The sequence below is a fragment of the Pteropus medius genome, unplaced genomic scaffold, assembly GCF_902729225.1.
Source record: "Pteropus medius unplaced genomic scaffold, Ma_sr-lr_union100, whole genome shotgun sequence".
NCBI lineage: Eukaryota > Metazoa > Chordata > Mammalia > Chiroptera > Pteropodidae > Pteropus > Pteropus medius.
This window is the reverse complement of record NW_024344240.1, coordinates 6,319,525-6,335,956: the sequence shown is the minus strand read 5'-3', so window position 1 is coordinate 6,335,956 and position 16,432 is coordinate 6,319,525. Positions and strand designations below refer to the sequence as shown.

General features: G+C 43.2%; 1 protein-coding gene across 6 annotated transcripts in view; it reads left to right on the top strand.

The window, feature by feature from the left end:
* Positions 1-11,913, top strand: part of LYN (LYN proto-oncogene, Src family tyrosine kinase) — a 112,580-nt gene extending 100,667 nt beyond the window's left edge. For all 6 annotated transcript variants that reach the window (XM_039868918.1, XM_039868919.1, XM_039868920.1 and 3 more), the window contains exons 12-13: positions 1,812-1,943; positions 10,473-11,913. In XM_039868918.1, the coding sequence (XP_039724852.1) occupies positions 1,812-1,943; positions 10,473-10,675 (335 nt within the window). In that variant the 3' untranslated portion in view covers positions 10,676-11,913. The remainder of the gene's footprint in view (positions 1-1,811; positions 1,944-10,472) is intronic.
* The last annotated feature ends 4,519 nt before the right edge of the window (positions 11,914-16,432 follow it).

Sequence of the window (16,432 nt, the reverse complement as noted above, 5' to 3'; positions counted from 1 at the left end):
GAAAGATGTCCGCAGGACTTACGGAGGTGACAAACAGATTGAACACATCATTTTGATTTGTTTAGCATCTTTTGCATCTATCATGTTTAAGGCGGTTCTTCTCCTACCTCAAGCTTATATTCTCTTATGAGTCATTACTTGTTCTTAACCTTAACTAACTTCAAAAGGCAGGTGCAAGAGAACAGTTTCAGGAAAAAGAGTCGAAAAATAATAATAATAATACCTAAAATGTAGTGAGCATTTGTAGTATGGCAGGCACTATTCTAAGTGCTTATCATATATTGTATCATTTATCTTCACAATAATCCTATGTGACAATTATTATTATTCCCACCTTACAGATGAGGAAGCGGAGAGGTTTAGCAGCTTCTTAGGTCCCCATAGTAAGTGGTAGAGCCAGGATTAAACCCAAGAGATCTAGCCTCAAAACACATGAGCCAGAATTTATTCCACTGGTTTTGTTGAATTTGACAAGCCTAGAGTCTCACAAAAATAACTTTTATCATATGAGACAGGTGGCTTAGTATAGAGAACTCAGCCTCTGGAATTAAACAGTAAACCATCAGGACAACATCAAGGCGATTTACCTGTTATTGGTATTTACACTGTGTCGAGCACCCAGATCAACCCACTTACCCCTGAGAGCAACCTGGGGAGGGTCTGTTATTGGCTCCTTTTACAGATGAAGGTGCCAGGAAGGCACAAAGACAGTAAGTGACTTGCCAGGGTCACACCAAACTGGAATCAGCAGAACCTGGATTCAAAGCCCAGCGAGTTGTGCTGAGAGGCCTCCAAGCAGGGCCCTGGCCTGTTCCTCTCACTGCTGGCTCTGGGCAGGGGGCTTAATGCTGGAATGTGTGACAGTGAGTGCTTGTGTCACACACACACACACCCCCACACACTCACACTCACTCACTCACTCACACACACAATAGCTGCTCCACCGGGCTTCTGCTGTTATTGTTCTTATGTGGATTTCCAATTTTGGTCTGACATCCAAAAAAAAAAAAAAATCTAAAAGCAAAGACATAATAAAGGCAAATAGGTTTAAAAACTTTTTAAGTGGTTGGTGGAAACCCCTAGCCCTCCCAGGGTGTGGGAGTGACAGTCTGTGCCCAAGTCCCTACTTTCCTCAAGCTGACCCTGGAGTTCCTCGGGCCAGGTTTGCCTCCCATGTGGCTGGGTGTCCCTTAGCCTCACCAACTTCTCATGACAAACCTAGTGTCATCTCTGTCTCATTCTGGGCAGATCATCATCTTGCCCAATTCCTAGAAATGTAATAATGTTTGGTCCTATCAATGAAAGCATGAGACGTTAAAGTTTGGAGTAGCATCTGACATTCCTGTCGGTACAGGCTTAAAGAGATTTAGCCACAAGAATATACACATGAGCAGATATTTATATTCCATAGAAACATAGTATGGGTTCTTTAGAGAAAATTCGAACACTCAAGATTACATATATGCTTTAGAGGCTAGCGCTGAGGGACAAATGTACAAGCTAAGAATAAATGCCTTTACATCCTGTGTCATGTACTTTTATGTTTAAAGTGGGCTGGTTAAGATATCTCTGGGAGGAGACACGAGAAACTTTGCTTCTTAACGGGGAAATGCTCAAGAGGGAAACAGAGGAGAGAGGCAAATACTTTAAGTATAACATTTCGTACCACCTGTGTTTTGTGCTATGTGTGTGTCACCTATTCAAAATAAATAATTAAAATTTTCTCGAAGGAAAGTGTGAGCGTCACATGCCTATGACTTCTTTGTTTCAGCTCAGAGGCCCAAGTAAGTCTCCTGTGTCTTCTTCCGTAGGTGCTAAATTCCCCATTAAATGGACAGCTCCAGAAGCAATCAACTTTGGATGTTTCACTATTAAATCTGATGTGTGGTCCTTCGGAATTCTCCTGTATGAAATTGTCACCTATGGGAAAATTCCCTACCCAGGTACCCTTTACTTACCTATTTCCATTGAAGTGGTATGTATGAGAAAGAAGCCAAGGCACGAGGCATTAAAAAAAATAAATAATCTCATATCCAAAAGTTAAGAATAAGCCCCTTTGTGAGAGAACTTGATTTTGACTGTCGTAGTGGAAAGTGCTCTAAAATATGCTCAGACTCTTCTCTGCGTTTTTATTTGATTAAATACATATTCCTTTTCTTACTAATTAATTCCTCCACTTACTTCATGCCTAGAGTGTGCCTGGCGTGTCGTAGGTGTTGTGGATGTGAGGGTGGAGTAGAGGACTAGGCACAGGTGCTCCCGCTAAGCCACGCACCTGGTGGAGGAGGACGCGCACGGAAATGGGGATTGACAATTCTTTTTGATTCGGTATGAGAGGTCTATATTTTGGAGCCTCTGCCACTTCAAGGAGTAACCACTTCTGTTTACCAGCGAAAGATCTTTCACTGGCTAGATGTGAGAACAACATTCAGTATTTCCAGACCCCTAACATCTAAAGCCCTTGGCGCCGGATTCTTCTGCCCAGGATCTGTGCTGGAATGTGCAAGAGACAGCTTTCTCTCAAAGCCTTCCCGTTCTTATTAATGTTTGGCTTTTAACAACATTGACTGATAAGGTGAATTTAAAATGAAATCTTGAATGTTTAAATCATTTCCTCATCGAAAAAATATCTGCGGGTACCAGGCACCCTCAAGGTACCGGATGCAGCAGCCACAGCTCCCGCCCTTGAGAGCTAATATTCTGGTAGTGAGAGACTGATGATAACCAAATGGCGACAGTCTGTCAGGTGAAGGACACTATGGAGAGAGCCGAAGTGGCTTAGGGATTAGCCGGGGGAGATAGGGGACTGCTGCTGGTTTTATACAGTGATCCTTCAGGGGCGCAGTGACAGAACCTGAGGGAGGGAGCCATGGGGTTGTGGGGGGCCGAGTGTCCCACAGGAGAAACAGCCAGGGCACAGGACCTGGGACAGGAGCGGGGGGCCCCGTGGTCTGGGCCTCGATGAAAATTGGCTGAATGAATGAATGACGTTCCTAGGCTATTTAATCTCTAGATTGTTTCCAGGCCATGGATGAGAAAGTGGGAGGCGAGAGAGCTGGCGGAGGCCGTGGAGTTGGGGGCAGAATGGATGGGAGGCCGCAGAAGAGCTTCACGTTTTACTCCATGAGATTTAGAAACCAAGGAAGGCTTTCGGACAAAGCGGGGATACAGTCTGCTCCTGATCACCCTCACTGCTTTCGGGGATGAGCCACAGACCTGGGGATGGGGGCCAGTGAGAAGGGAGAGCCCTTGGGGGGGTGCCTGCACCGAGGGCTGACTCTCCCATGAACTCCCCTTTGTGCCAACATTTCATATTCTGACTGCCGCCCTGCTCTAGACACTGACGTTAATCAATAACACTACTGTAAAATAGGGAAACTATTTTTTGATCGATCCTAATGTCTGACATTATATATCTATAATCTGTATCTACACCTATCTATTTAAAAAGGTTATATATTCAGATTATATAGATAATCTGATACCTGATCAAATAAACACATCACCTCATGAAATGATGTCGCATGATATGTGTGACACACTCCAGCGATGTATAGACAAGGCCTAAGGCTCAGGGAAGGAGACCCTTGCCCAGAACTGTGTCACTAGCTCCTGGCAGAGTGGCTTCTGAACCCCAGGCCTGTGTGCCTCCCAAGACCTCACTCTTGCCCACTGTGCTCAATGCCCAGGATCTGAAAATATTTGGGGTGAAATCACAAAAAATATAAAAGAACCAGTAGAAAAATGGTGAGAATCACACATGCAGCATGCACACACACACACACACACACACACACACACACACACACACCGCGTATTAAAATACAGTAGGACCAACCAGAAATCAATGACTGGTCTATTCCCCAGTTAGCTTGTTCTTTGTAAGGACTAGGGATGTGACATACCTCGGGAGTTCTGGATTGAAGAGGTTTTCCAGTCACAAGAGTTACATTTGAGAGCCTCTAGCTTTAACAAATGTGAGCAGATCAAACAATCCTATTTACTTAAATCTCAGAGGACTCGAATCACAGATAGCATAGAAATTGGTGAACATTGGCAAAACTTGCCATTTCCATCACTGTTATAAAACTGCTTATGGAAGAGACTCACTGATAATTGAGTTACCTGAGAATATATTTTTTTACATGGCAAAGTGCTGGATATGTTGTTAAGTGTTTTTTTTTTTTAATGGTTTAAAGTTTTATATGTAGCTTTGCGAAATAAAAAAGGGACAAAATAAAGGAGGGGGAAAAAACTAAAAAGAAAGCCACATACAAAATGAACACTTATTTTTAGAGGGAAAAAAAGACTAAAAAGGATAATATATCAAGATGTTACTATCCTTGCGCAGTGAGATAAGAGGGTATATTATTTTTTTTCCTAAATTTCTGAAGTTTCTAATTTTTTACAATTATGTTTTTTATTAGATACTAATACTCGTCTAAGTACTATATGCACATGAAGAAATCAGAAAGTGCAGAAAGGCTTCTGAAAAATTGCCTCCCCGGCCTCATGCTTGCTGACGCTCCTCAAAGACGACTACTAATATTTGCTGTCCATAGTTCTAAACATTATGCTCATACTATTATTTCTTAAGTGAAGTATTTTCCCCAATTTTACTTACTATTAAATAAGAATATGGTCACGTAGTTCTAAATTCAAGAGATACAAAGAAGTCTAAGGCGAAAGAGGTACACGGTGTGTCTTTCTCCCCTGTTCTCCAGCCACCATAGAACATCCTCTGGCAACACAAGAATAAATTGTACAATTTTGTCAATAAAAGTTACTAAAATTCTAGTAGTCAGATACTAAATGTGTGGGAGCAGAGCGTCAGAGAGTCATTCCCCATTGCAGTCCTACTCATTGAAATAGATACAATAAGCAGGAACATCTAATACCACAGACTTCTGTGCATATCGGAATATAATTCAGGAAAATAATGTTTTGTACCATGCTTTTTAGAAAAAGGCTTTGTACCTATTAATGATATTTTGGGCAAATCTCAAAAATCCTTGGTCTTCAATTACTATTAGTCCATTTCCACAAATTTTCGTTGTGTTTTAAATTTTTTTAGCCCCCATAGACTCAGAACCATGAGGAATTGTTTTCTCTAAGCATTCTCTTGTTCTACTTGGTGAGTGAGCCTGCATGAGTAAAGGCAGTTTATCATGGTTGTTGCTGTACTTGACTTTGGAGTTTAACTTCATGAAAATTCGAGGTGTCAAGTTAGTCTCCCGCTTCTAATTCCTACTTTGAAGATAGAATCCACCCCCAAATAGGACTTTTTCTTGAGAGACTCATGACTACATCCAATTAAGTAGCTAAATAAGTACAGTTATCAAATTTGCTTATGTTATGAATGCTAAAATGTGAAACACTTTCACCTAGAATTTCAAACAAATTCTTCCACCAAATCCACCTTCCGAAGTGGCTTGACGGAAGGCCGATGGCTTCCACATCAGTCCTCTGTCCAGGATCTCATCTCCTCTGTGGAAGAACTAAGGATCTCTCTTTATCCCTGATATTTCATGACGGTGTACTTTGGTGTGGCGCTTTTGTCATTTTTACCTTATGTTGGGTGCTTGTTTTGTCTTTTCTATTTGGAAACTTGGAGACGAATTCTGGGAAATTTTCAGAGATTGCTCCTTTGAAAATTTCCTCCTCTCCATTTTCTGTTCTCATTCTGAATCACTTGCTGGTAAGATGGTAGACCTCCTGGAGTGAATCTGTGAGTGTGATGTCTACTCTTCTGTCCCCGTCACTCTGTCCGTTTGTATTACCCTCAGGTCTACCTTCTCCCTTTCCTTTGATGAGATATCTCATGGGAAGGAGGGTCTCTCGACCATCAGGCTTACTTGTCAGCATCCTCCTGGGCCAGTATCTTCGGGTCTGTTCTCTGAGACCATTCAGTTCCTTCAGAAGAGAATCTTCCAGGCCTCGCCTGGGGGGTATGAGCCTGGCTATCAGCATTCTGGAGGCTCATTGGGGAGGGGACATCAGTGTCTCTTTTTTTTTGGTATATTTTTATTATGGTTAAATATACATAGAATATAATTTCTCATCTTAACTATTTTTCAGTGTATAGTTCAGTGGCATTAAGTAAATTCACATTGTTGTACAACCATCACCACTATCCATTTCCAGAACTTTTTCATCTTCCCAAACTAAAACGCTGTATTCACTAAACAACAATTCTTTATTCCCCCAACCCTCTGGCCTCTGGTAACCTCTAGTTTACTTTCTGTCTCTATGAATTGACTACCTCTTATAAGTGGAATCATACCATCTATATTTGTTGTTCTGTGTCTGGCTTATTTCCCTCAACATAATGGCCTCAGGGTTCACGCATGTTGTGACGTGTGTCACGAGTGTATCGCTTTTTCATGCTCAGCCTTTTTCCTTACTCCCACACTTTACTGCCCCACCCCGACCCTGCCCTCACTGTGCCTGGCGTTCCTAAGCTTCGAGCTTCTCTCCTTCAGTTTCTCCAGCTTTAACCTGGGGCACTTGCCAGGCAGGCTCTAGGTACAGCCCTGTCTGCAGCCACTGACCTCACCTCTTTCTTTGCATGTATGGCAACTCCACATGGAGCTTTCCCCAATGGAATTGGTTGGATGAAATATTTTGCCTGTTCCTTTCTGGTAGGCACTGTGGTTTCATGTTCCTCCTCTTGGCTCAGATCACTTCTGCCTCTGGCTGACAAGTGTCTCCTGGTTCCATCAAAGACACAGTTTAAGTTTCTGTTTCTTGTTCTCTTTTTTGGGGGGGATGAATTAAAGAGGAAAAAAAAAGGAGGTAAGGCAAAAGGTCCTTATTTCACTGCCTTAAAAGCAAAGCCGTAATAATATTTATATCTGAATTTTCTAAAGAAAATAGAAGGGATTCCTGTTTGGAGGGATTGTTTTGCTTTGCTCTTATGAAGAGAAAGGAGCTTTGGAAATGAAAAAATATTCTGAAGCATCATGTCTTTTCTGGCTATTTCTTACCAGATATATTTAGCATCTTAGTGCCACACGTGAATCAGAACCAGGAAACTCATCCTGCTGTGTATGCTTACCTTGGTCACAAACAGTGCTCAAAAGGACTAATTGGCCCTTTTAGAAGTATTATTGGGTGGATGACTGTGGTCCCATGGTAGCTGGTACCTCCTCCCTCACACATACACACACACGCAATAGAGGGCAGCTGTATCTTTAAAGAGTGTCATGGTTCCTGGAGCTACCATCTCCTGTCACTAACCTCCTATTCCCTTCTAATCTTTGTTGTATTGTATTTTCCTCCTTCCTGTGCTCCTTCATCAACTTTTAGTCTCTGCCGATTCTTACCCATTCCAGAAGTCACTTTCTGCTCCCACCCACCTTCCTCTCCTGGGGGCGTCTTCCCCCACAGGGCTATGTGCCATTTCAGGCAAATCTCTATCATAATCATCTTTGCATCTCTCAGAGCTTAGCGCTATCTCATGACTCATAGTAAGTATTCAATAAATGTTTGTCAAAAGAATGAAGGATAGAATATGAAAGTGCTTGCCTTTTAACATCACCAGCCAACGGGTGTTTGTTGTCTTTAACTTATTACCATACGGATTACCAAGTATCAGGTTTAATCTTAGGGTCTGGTTCAAGTTTCTTTCCTACTCTCTTTCTTCCATAAGACTTGTCATTTAATAGCCTTATTTTCTTTATTAGTTTACTTGTACATATAAAAAAGTAGACTTCAGATTTCCTTCTTTTTATTTCGCTTATCAAAAATTCTCCAGGCAGGAGGAAACATGCCTGGCCTTTATCTGCGTCATTGAGAGAGTTCTTCAGCATTAGGAGGACATATAAAAGCAAAGAAGAAAAGTCTGCAGTGGCGCCAGGGAGCCCTAGAAAAATTTATCTTCTGTGGGCACATTCTGACCTTTTGAGGGTTCTCCGGGAAGGAGGTGATAAAGATACTCCGAAGCAGGTTTGCAGGTCTAGCTGCTTTTTCCAGCATCCTGGGTGATTTTCCCACCACGGTCCCAGAACTTCATCCAGTGCCCATGTAGAAGTAAACACAGATATTCCTTCTGAAATTTATCCAAGTGAACTTGGCTAATTGTAAGAGCCAGAGCGATGCTGGGCCACCAAATTTATGGAGACCAGAACCCAAATAAAGAAAGCGATGCCGATTTGCCCCTTGGCTTTAAGCAATTAGGATTAAATGAAGTCTTGCAGTTAGAACAATCCAGTTACACAAATATTTGAATATGGTATTTAAGAAATAGACGAGCAAAATTAATTAACCATGTAAACAACTTTCAAAAGATCTTAACAATTCTAAAATTGGCTTGGGTCTTTCCATTTCAAAACCAAAGGCTCTTCCAGGATAGAAACAATCATGTCTTCTCTCAGGGGTTTAAATCCAGGCAGGGACCTTCAGTCACTGTGTCCTTAGAAGAAGAAAAGTTAGTTAAGGGTGGAATTCAAAGGTCACTGATCATGACCCATGATAAGAAATATATAGAAACACACTCCATACTAAAAACAAAAGTTTCGCAAAACCACACTAACTTTTACTACGTAGAGCACATTCTGACTTTTTAATGCTGTTATGATTTTTTAAGCATTTTATTTTATTATTAGTTTCGAGTATACAATACATTGGTTAGACATATAATTTATGAAGCAGTTTCTCTAATTGCTCTTTCTCTCCTCTGGCCCTCCACCTAGCCATGACATTACCGCTGACTGCATTCCCTATGCCGAATGCCGTGCTCCCCATCCCCGTGACCATCTACCAGCGACTAATTTGTGCTTCTTGAACCCTTCACTCCTTTCTCCCAGCCACCCAACTCCACCACCCCCCGCCCCCACCCGGCAGTCACCAGATCGTCCTCTATATTTATGAGTCTGTTTCGATTAGTTTGTTCTTTTTTTTCCTTAGATTCCACATATAACTGGTAGCTCCCTAAAAAAATGAATTCGATGATTCCAAATGGCGGTGACCCATAATTTGAAAAACACTGCTTAGAGAGTAAATTCAAAAGAAAGTTCTGTGCCAAATCTAGTAAGAGACATTTTTCCTAAAGCTTCTAGCTATCTTTTAGAATTTTTCCAGTAATCACTAGTGGTAAGATCTACAGCTATGGAAAGGAGATAACTATGAAAGGAAGTTGGTTGTGAGGAATGGAGTTCTTTAGCTGCCAGATACTGTACAAATCCTACATGGAAATATTCTGCATGAAATACAGCTCCTCTGTAGAGCAGTTCATATCTCTACAGAATATAGTATACACAAAATAGGCAAAACACAGATGTGGGTGCTGCTAAAACCCTACATGAACACATTTCTCCATCCTATTTTAATGGAGGAAATGTTATTAAAATGATCCCCCCCCCACCCCCCCTTAAAGTTATTCTCAGTAACAAAGATCTGAAGTTCAGCTTCTGGACTACCTTGAGACATTTGACCATATTAAAAGTCATTCTCCATTATCAGTCCTCTCTCAGGCTCAGGAGAAACAAGGAACACTCCAGTTCCCTCCTGGATGTTGAGAATATGATCATTCCAGAGTCAGCACGAGCTTTGACTCTGGCCTGTGCTGAAGACTGGGACAATTTAATGATTCGGACATAATCATTTGGGCTAGTTGATTTAAGAATCCTGACTTCTTTAAGTAAATTAAAAATGAAAAGCTGATTTAAAAAGATATATTGGTATGAGATAATGTATGAGCAGATGATTTTTTGGTAGATGTATTACCTGTAAAAGCTGAAAAAAATACTACAAAAGACACAGATTAAGGGTTAGGCCTGGGCTTCAGCAGTTCATTCAAAAGATTAGTCAAGTCCAATATCCTTTTGTCATGACAGAGAACTTGCTTTGTCTTATACTTACCACATTAGCCTGTTTTGGAAAACTGAATGCTGTCTTGAGCCCCATTGGACTAAAATTTATATTATTTATATTATTTAGTTGCTTACGGAAATTTCCTTGGCCTTCGTATCAGACTTCTGGGGCTGCCATAACAAAATGCCACAGGCTGAGTGGCTCAAATAACTGAAATTTATTTTCTCAGTCTTGGAGGCCAGAAGTCTGAGGTCGAGGTGTGGGCAGGTTTGGTCTCTTCCCAGGCTGCTTCCGGGCTTATACACGGCCATCTTCTCACTGCACCTTCACACGACATCCCCAGTGTCTCTTTGTGCCCCGATCTCTTCTTATAAGGACACCAGTCTGATTGGGTTGGGCCCACCCTCCAGGTCTTATTTTAACCTGATGGCCTCTTTAAAGGCCTTATCTCTAAGTACATCCACGTTCTGAGGTCCTGGGGGCTAAGACCCCCACAAGCGAATTTGCGGTGGGGCACAATTCAGCCCACGACGGCCTCTAGAACTTGCTGCAGTAATGCATGCAGGATGTGGTTAGCAAAAGGATCACTGCAGTGCCTACTCCTTGATCAGATTTCTAAGTGGTATGCGTTTGTTTTGTTTTGTTTTGCTTTGCTTTAGGGAGAACTAATGCTGATGTGATGACCGCGCTGTCACAGGGCTACAGGATGCCCCGCATGGAGAACTGCCCGGATGAGCTCTATGACATCATGAAAATGTGCTGGAAAGAAAAGGCGGAGGAGAGGCCAACGTTTGATTACTTGCAAAGCGTCCTGGATGACTTCTACACAGCCACAGAAGGCCAGTATCAGCAGCAGCCTTAGCGCACCGGAAGACTCGTGGCCATTCACAGGGACGGCCGCCTCATTAAAACGACAGTCGCTTTCATGCGCTAAGGGCATCTGCCATCCCTGCTTCCTGAAATGAGGCTGAATTACTCAGGAAGAAGCATTCTCCGTGGAAAAGTTTCCTCTTCTCACAGGCCAATGCCTATGGCTTGCAGCTTGGCCTGCTCCCAGCTGGCCATCTTGCTTTCTAGACCGGCATCTGAATGCGGCCCTCTGAGAAGGAACCACCTGTTCTATCCAAAAGGCACCCACTTTGAACTCTTATTTACAATTGCACATGTGGCTCAAAGGTTCAGGCCATTTCAATAAATCCCAAATAGTAGCAGAATTCAATTCATTTATAAAGGTAAAATAACCTGATCCCTATCATGGCACTTCTTTGTATTGTCTCTATGCTTTGGCTTATTTGTTTAAAAATTACTAATCCAACCTGTTAGATTTTGCAGATGAAGTCAGAAGCTTAAAAATGTCTTTCTCAGATTTCAATGATCGCTCCTCCCCCCAAGATCTGAGCCTATTAAACCTTTTCCTTCCGTGGAGACTGCTCAGAACCCTCAGACATGAAGCAGCTGTGCTTTTCTGGTCTCTTCTCTGTAGAAGTGCCGCTCAGGAGCCATGCAGAGCCATTGCAATCAGCGAGCGACGTGGAACCCACCCAATGCCGGGTCTTGCCCGGACCTCCCAGGAAGGGGAGAGGAGCCTCAGATACCACTCTGCCTTAAGAAGGACTATTTTTAAACGGTCTAGGTTTTCAGTCCCACAGTTCCCTATATACAGACTTTTGTTGACAATGTAGTTTGGAAGAACCATAAGATTCTAATCTCTGCAGAACCTTATAAGACCTTATAAAACCTAAGAATTTTCTTTATTGCTTCAGATGATTTGAACATTATTTTAATGATCAAATATTAATTTTAGTTGTACTCAAAGTAATGCCATATTTGGGAGCTATTTGTGATTCTGCAGGCTTTTCTAACCAGTGTAAGATGTGTGTGAAACTATTTATACAGGATATGAAGGAAAATAGTGACTGAGGAGTCTCTAGTGAGCCACTGTAGCAGAGGACACAGGAGGTTTGGTTTACTAAATTTTTCTACTGTGAGCTTTGAATGGAAAATGCTATATCACATCATGTTTCACTTATGCCGTCATGTATATACCTAATATTTCAATTTTCTGATTTTATTTTAATACACATGCCCAATAACATTCAAGCTGTTCGTTTGCCATTTTTCTTCAGTATTCCTTCTCAGTCAAGCATGTCGTCCTTACCTCCACACTTCTCCATCAGGGCCACATCGTTCACTTTTAACATGGGCTCCAGCCACGTGGTACTAGGTGGATAGCAAGCACAGTCTCTTCCTTGGGCAGTAGGATTCCAGCCTTCTCATGGCTGAACAGCAAAATGAGGAGTCAAATGGCTTATATCGCCACATCCCAGATCATTATCGAGAACTCAAAAAATAGAATGCCCACTCCCCGAGGTCCTGAGTCCGCTGTTCTGCAGTGAGGAATGTATGTCACTGTACTTGCAAGGCTTCCTCGGTGGATATAATGTATTCTCAGATGTAGCCTCCTCTCCCACCTGATGGCTTGGTTTCTCAAGGGAGGAGTAGAAGAGGAAAAAGGAGGAAATGTCCCTCAAGTGTGGAAATGATAACGGCAGTCTTAATGGCCTTCATCTCTAGGTCCTAGGAAAGGTGTTAGTCAGAAATAATCTGGATTGGCCAATGTACAATGTTAACCCAGAACTTCTAGAATCAAAGGTGGCTTTATTTACAGCACCAAAAGTAGGTGCCATGTCACAGAACTAGAAAAGAATCCGTGATTTTTTTTTATTATTATTATACTATGCTAGGCTTGAACAACAAATCCTTCATCCCTCAATGCTACCCTTAGGATCAGATGAGTTTTTGATTTCAGGTTTGTGTTTTTGCATTTTTTTTTTTTAACTTAAAAGGTTAATATAAGGAATATACTGAATAATTTGGCAGTAAAACCTTAGTGAACACTGGAGGAAAAAAACCTTTAAAAGTCAAATAAAACATTTCCGCAGAAAAATGCCTAAACTCATACTAAGTGGGATGAATTAGCTTATAAATAGCTTCAGTTCAGATTTTGCCACCAAATGAGTTCTAAAATGGTTTTCAGAGTTTTGTGGACTTTGGAATTGTGGATTAGGGGATGGACCCAAAGAACTAGAAGAATGTGCAAGAACTTTTCATGTCAGTGGTGTATCTGATTCAAACAGAGGACATCGGGATTGTGGTTACTTGAAACCCATATTATGCAGCATATTCCAAGATACAAAATATTAATGTGCCTCTTTAAAACAACAGAGTCATTAATATAACCTCTGATCAGGTACACCTGAGAAAGGTGTGATACTGAGCAGTTCAAGTTGGGAAAGGTATCTTGTGGTTTTAGCTGACCACAAGAGCTGCCAGCATGCTGTGCCTGCTAAAATAGTTAAGGGATACAGTAGTAGGCTGCATTAGCAGCTCAAAAAGGCCACAAGCAAAAAGAGATGCTCTTTTGTAACACGAAAGTCAGACCGTGAGGGAGCATTACATTCAATTCTGAATGCTTGAGGGCAGATGCTCAAATCTGAACTACTTTGAAAAGTCCCTTTGATATGGGCAGTAGGGAGTGCATGGAAGGATTGGGGGCATGTCAAACGGGGGAATCTGGGCGGTCCGTGGAAGCCACACCACAGGCAGAGATAAATGAAATCATTTAAAAACACCTGTCTGTCAAAGAATTATATTTTGAATCCTTTTTGTAAGACTTTTTTTTCAAAGTGGGCTATCAATCTCTTTTGTCCATATACTCAACTTTAAATGAGATGCTCTGTGGGTTAATAGTAGTCATTCAATACAGTGCTTCGTTGAACACTTCCCTGAATACAGGAACTATGCTAGATGTGTGAGGGACATGAACGTTTTGTCTCAAATTGCCTGCTTTAAAGGGACAAGTACAGAGGTTATGTGGGTAGAGCAAGAAAAGGAAAAAACGTGAAGAAGATCATTCTGAGGTGAGATAACAGAGCTGATTACAAGAACGGGCACAGAGGTAAAGAAACAAGATTTCATGAGTAAGTGACATTAGGGATTGGCTTTGAAGGGAGACAGGGCGCTGGCAGCCAAAAAAGAGACTGTGGGGAGAGGTTTTGGAGAAAGGACGCAACAAGGCAGGAAGCCGGGGCAGAGAGTACGGGAAGCATAGAAGGACAGAGCCGCCTAGACCGATAGCGGTAGGGCTGCGCTTCTCAAGCTGCCCGCGCACCAGAATCGTCTGCAAGGCTGGTTATAACAGATCACCGCCCTTCTCGTCCTCCCCCTCCCCCCGCCCCCAGAGAGTCTGGTTCCAGGGTAGTAAGTCTGAGCAAGGACTGGAAAATGGGCGTTGGCCTTCCTGGCCCTGGGCCACCCTTTGAGACCCACCAGATAGATGCACAGGTGCCAGCAACAGGGGATCCCTGTGAAGCAGGGGGAGGCCACCTCCTGGAGAAAACGCGGGTTCCAGGGGAGGAGTGCAGACTTCACTAGGCCATGCCGGCGGCAGCCCCGCCACATGTGAGAGTCTCACCTGCGGGAGCCCGGCGCAGAGCCCTGCCCCGTGGACTGGGAAGCCCGCCTGGCTCCCTACCCGGTCCTGCTTACCCGGCCCAGCTACAAAGCGGGGCTGAAACTAGCACTCACCTCCTAGAGTTGTTACGAGGAAGAAAGGCAGTGATATCTCATTGTGAGCCGTGCACATAGTTAAGCCAATATGTTTGTAAAATAAAGACGTGAAATTAAGATGTTTGTTGATCAAGATGTTAGATAAAACGCAATGTCCGCAAAGCACATAATGATGTCCGATTGTGACGGACAGGAAAACCAACAAGAAGCTAGAATGGCCATCCGACGGAGGGAAGAGAAACTCCCAAACTGCACTCGGGCCTGCTGTGGGAGACACTAGCCACAGACTGCACAGCGAGAATGGGTTTCTCTGGATTTGGGCTGGGGTGCAGAAATCGTGTGTGTGTGTGTGTGTGTGTGTGTGTGTGTGTGTGTGGCCTTTACATGTGTGTGTGAAACAAGCTCCGTATTTGTGATATTGATTTAAGTATTCAAATTATAACCCTAAGAAATTCGACTAGAGAATTCGATTTTAGAGTTGGCAGTTGTTATGGGTTGAATTGTGTCCTCCCAAATTGGTGTGTTGAAGTCCTAACTTTCAGTATATCAGATGTGACCTTATTTTTAAATAGAGTTGTTGATACAGATGTAACTAGTTAAGCTAAGATGACACTGTGGGTAGGCTCCTAATAATGTAACTGGCACCCTTATGAAAAGAACAGCATGGGGAAAGGCAGAACACACATACGGGGAAGAGTACGAGGACACCCAGGGAGAAGGCGACCATCTACAAGCCACGATGGAGGCCTGGACCAGCCCTTCCCTCGCAGACCTCAGAAGAGACCAACTCTGCCGACACCCTGATCTCGAACATCTAGCTTCCAGAACTATAAGACGATGAATTTCTGTTGTATGAACTGCCTAGTCTGTGGTGCTTCATTACAGCCTCCATAGCAAATTAATGCAGCAGACAAGTGAAATTATAGGAGTGAGCGATAAAAGAGAAAATTATGGAACCTAGAAAAATAAGGAAGATCTATGCTCAGGAAAAAGAAAGCTGGGACAGCAAAAAAGACCAAGGAGCGTCGCTAAGGCAGAGACTAGGAGAGCTAAGATGGCGTGTCATCCAGAGTCCAGAGGATGAGGCTGGGCAGCAGTGTGTTTTAAAACGTAGATTTTACTATTACTCAGATATCGTGAGGCCAACAGTTGAGGAGACCGCTGTTATTGGAAGGATAGTTTGTTACAATCTCAAGAGACGGGAGCACAGCACGCCAAGCAGGGCCAGTGGAAGCGCAGGGGTCAGGACAGAGGTGTGAGGGGAGAATGCGGGCCCTTTCGCTGTGGTTTCTGCAGGAAGGGAAAGGCAAGGCGGGTGAGCAGGGTTAGGACTGGCCCTGTGAATCACGTCATGGGCTCCGGGGTGCGGAGTGCCCCTCCTTGTCTGGTACTTGGCCCTTGGGTGATTAGGGCTGGGGAAACAGTGGCCCTGAGTGTGAGAGGGGGCAGAGTAGGTGCTGGGGTGTGGGCTCAGGACCAGTGGTTCGCATATGAAAGGCACACTCAGCAGGAGAGTCATTTACTGTCTCTAGCAATTGGCTAACCCTAGGAGGGACCATCATCAGAATACAGAAAAAACAAAACAAAACAAAATCCACTATTAAGACACAGTGTCAAGGTAGCGATGTGGAAGAGGATAAAAACAGGTCACAGCAAGGAAGGGTTTTACCATGAGAGGAGAATAAGCTCCCCAAGGGGGCAGGAACCTCACCCGCTGGTGTCCCATCCCCAGCACCCAGAAGATCCCCCTAAACTTCAGCTATTTCTAGGAAGTGATGTGGGAGAAAGAAGTTTGCTAACAGTTAAAAGAGGCTGGTGGCCTCAACAACAGAAATTTATTTCTCACATAAACTTATTTATGTGGAGGCCAGATGTCTAAGATCAAGGTATGGGCAGGGTCGGTGGGTCTGAAGGTGTCTCCCTGATATGTGGATGGCACCTTCTCCCAGTGTCCTCATGGTGTTTTCCCTCTGTGTGTGTCTGTGTCCAATTTCCTCTTCTTATAAGGACGCCAGTCATGAGATTAGGGCCCACCCTCATGACCTCATCT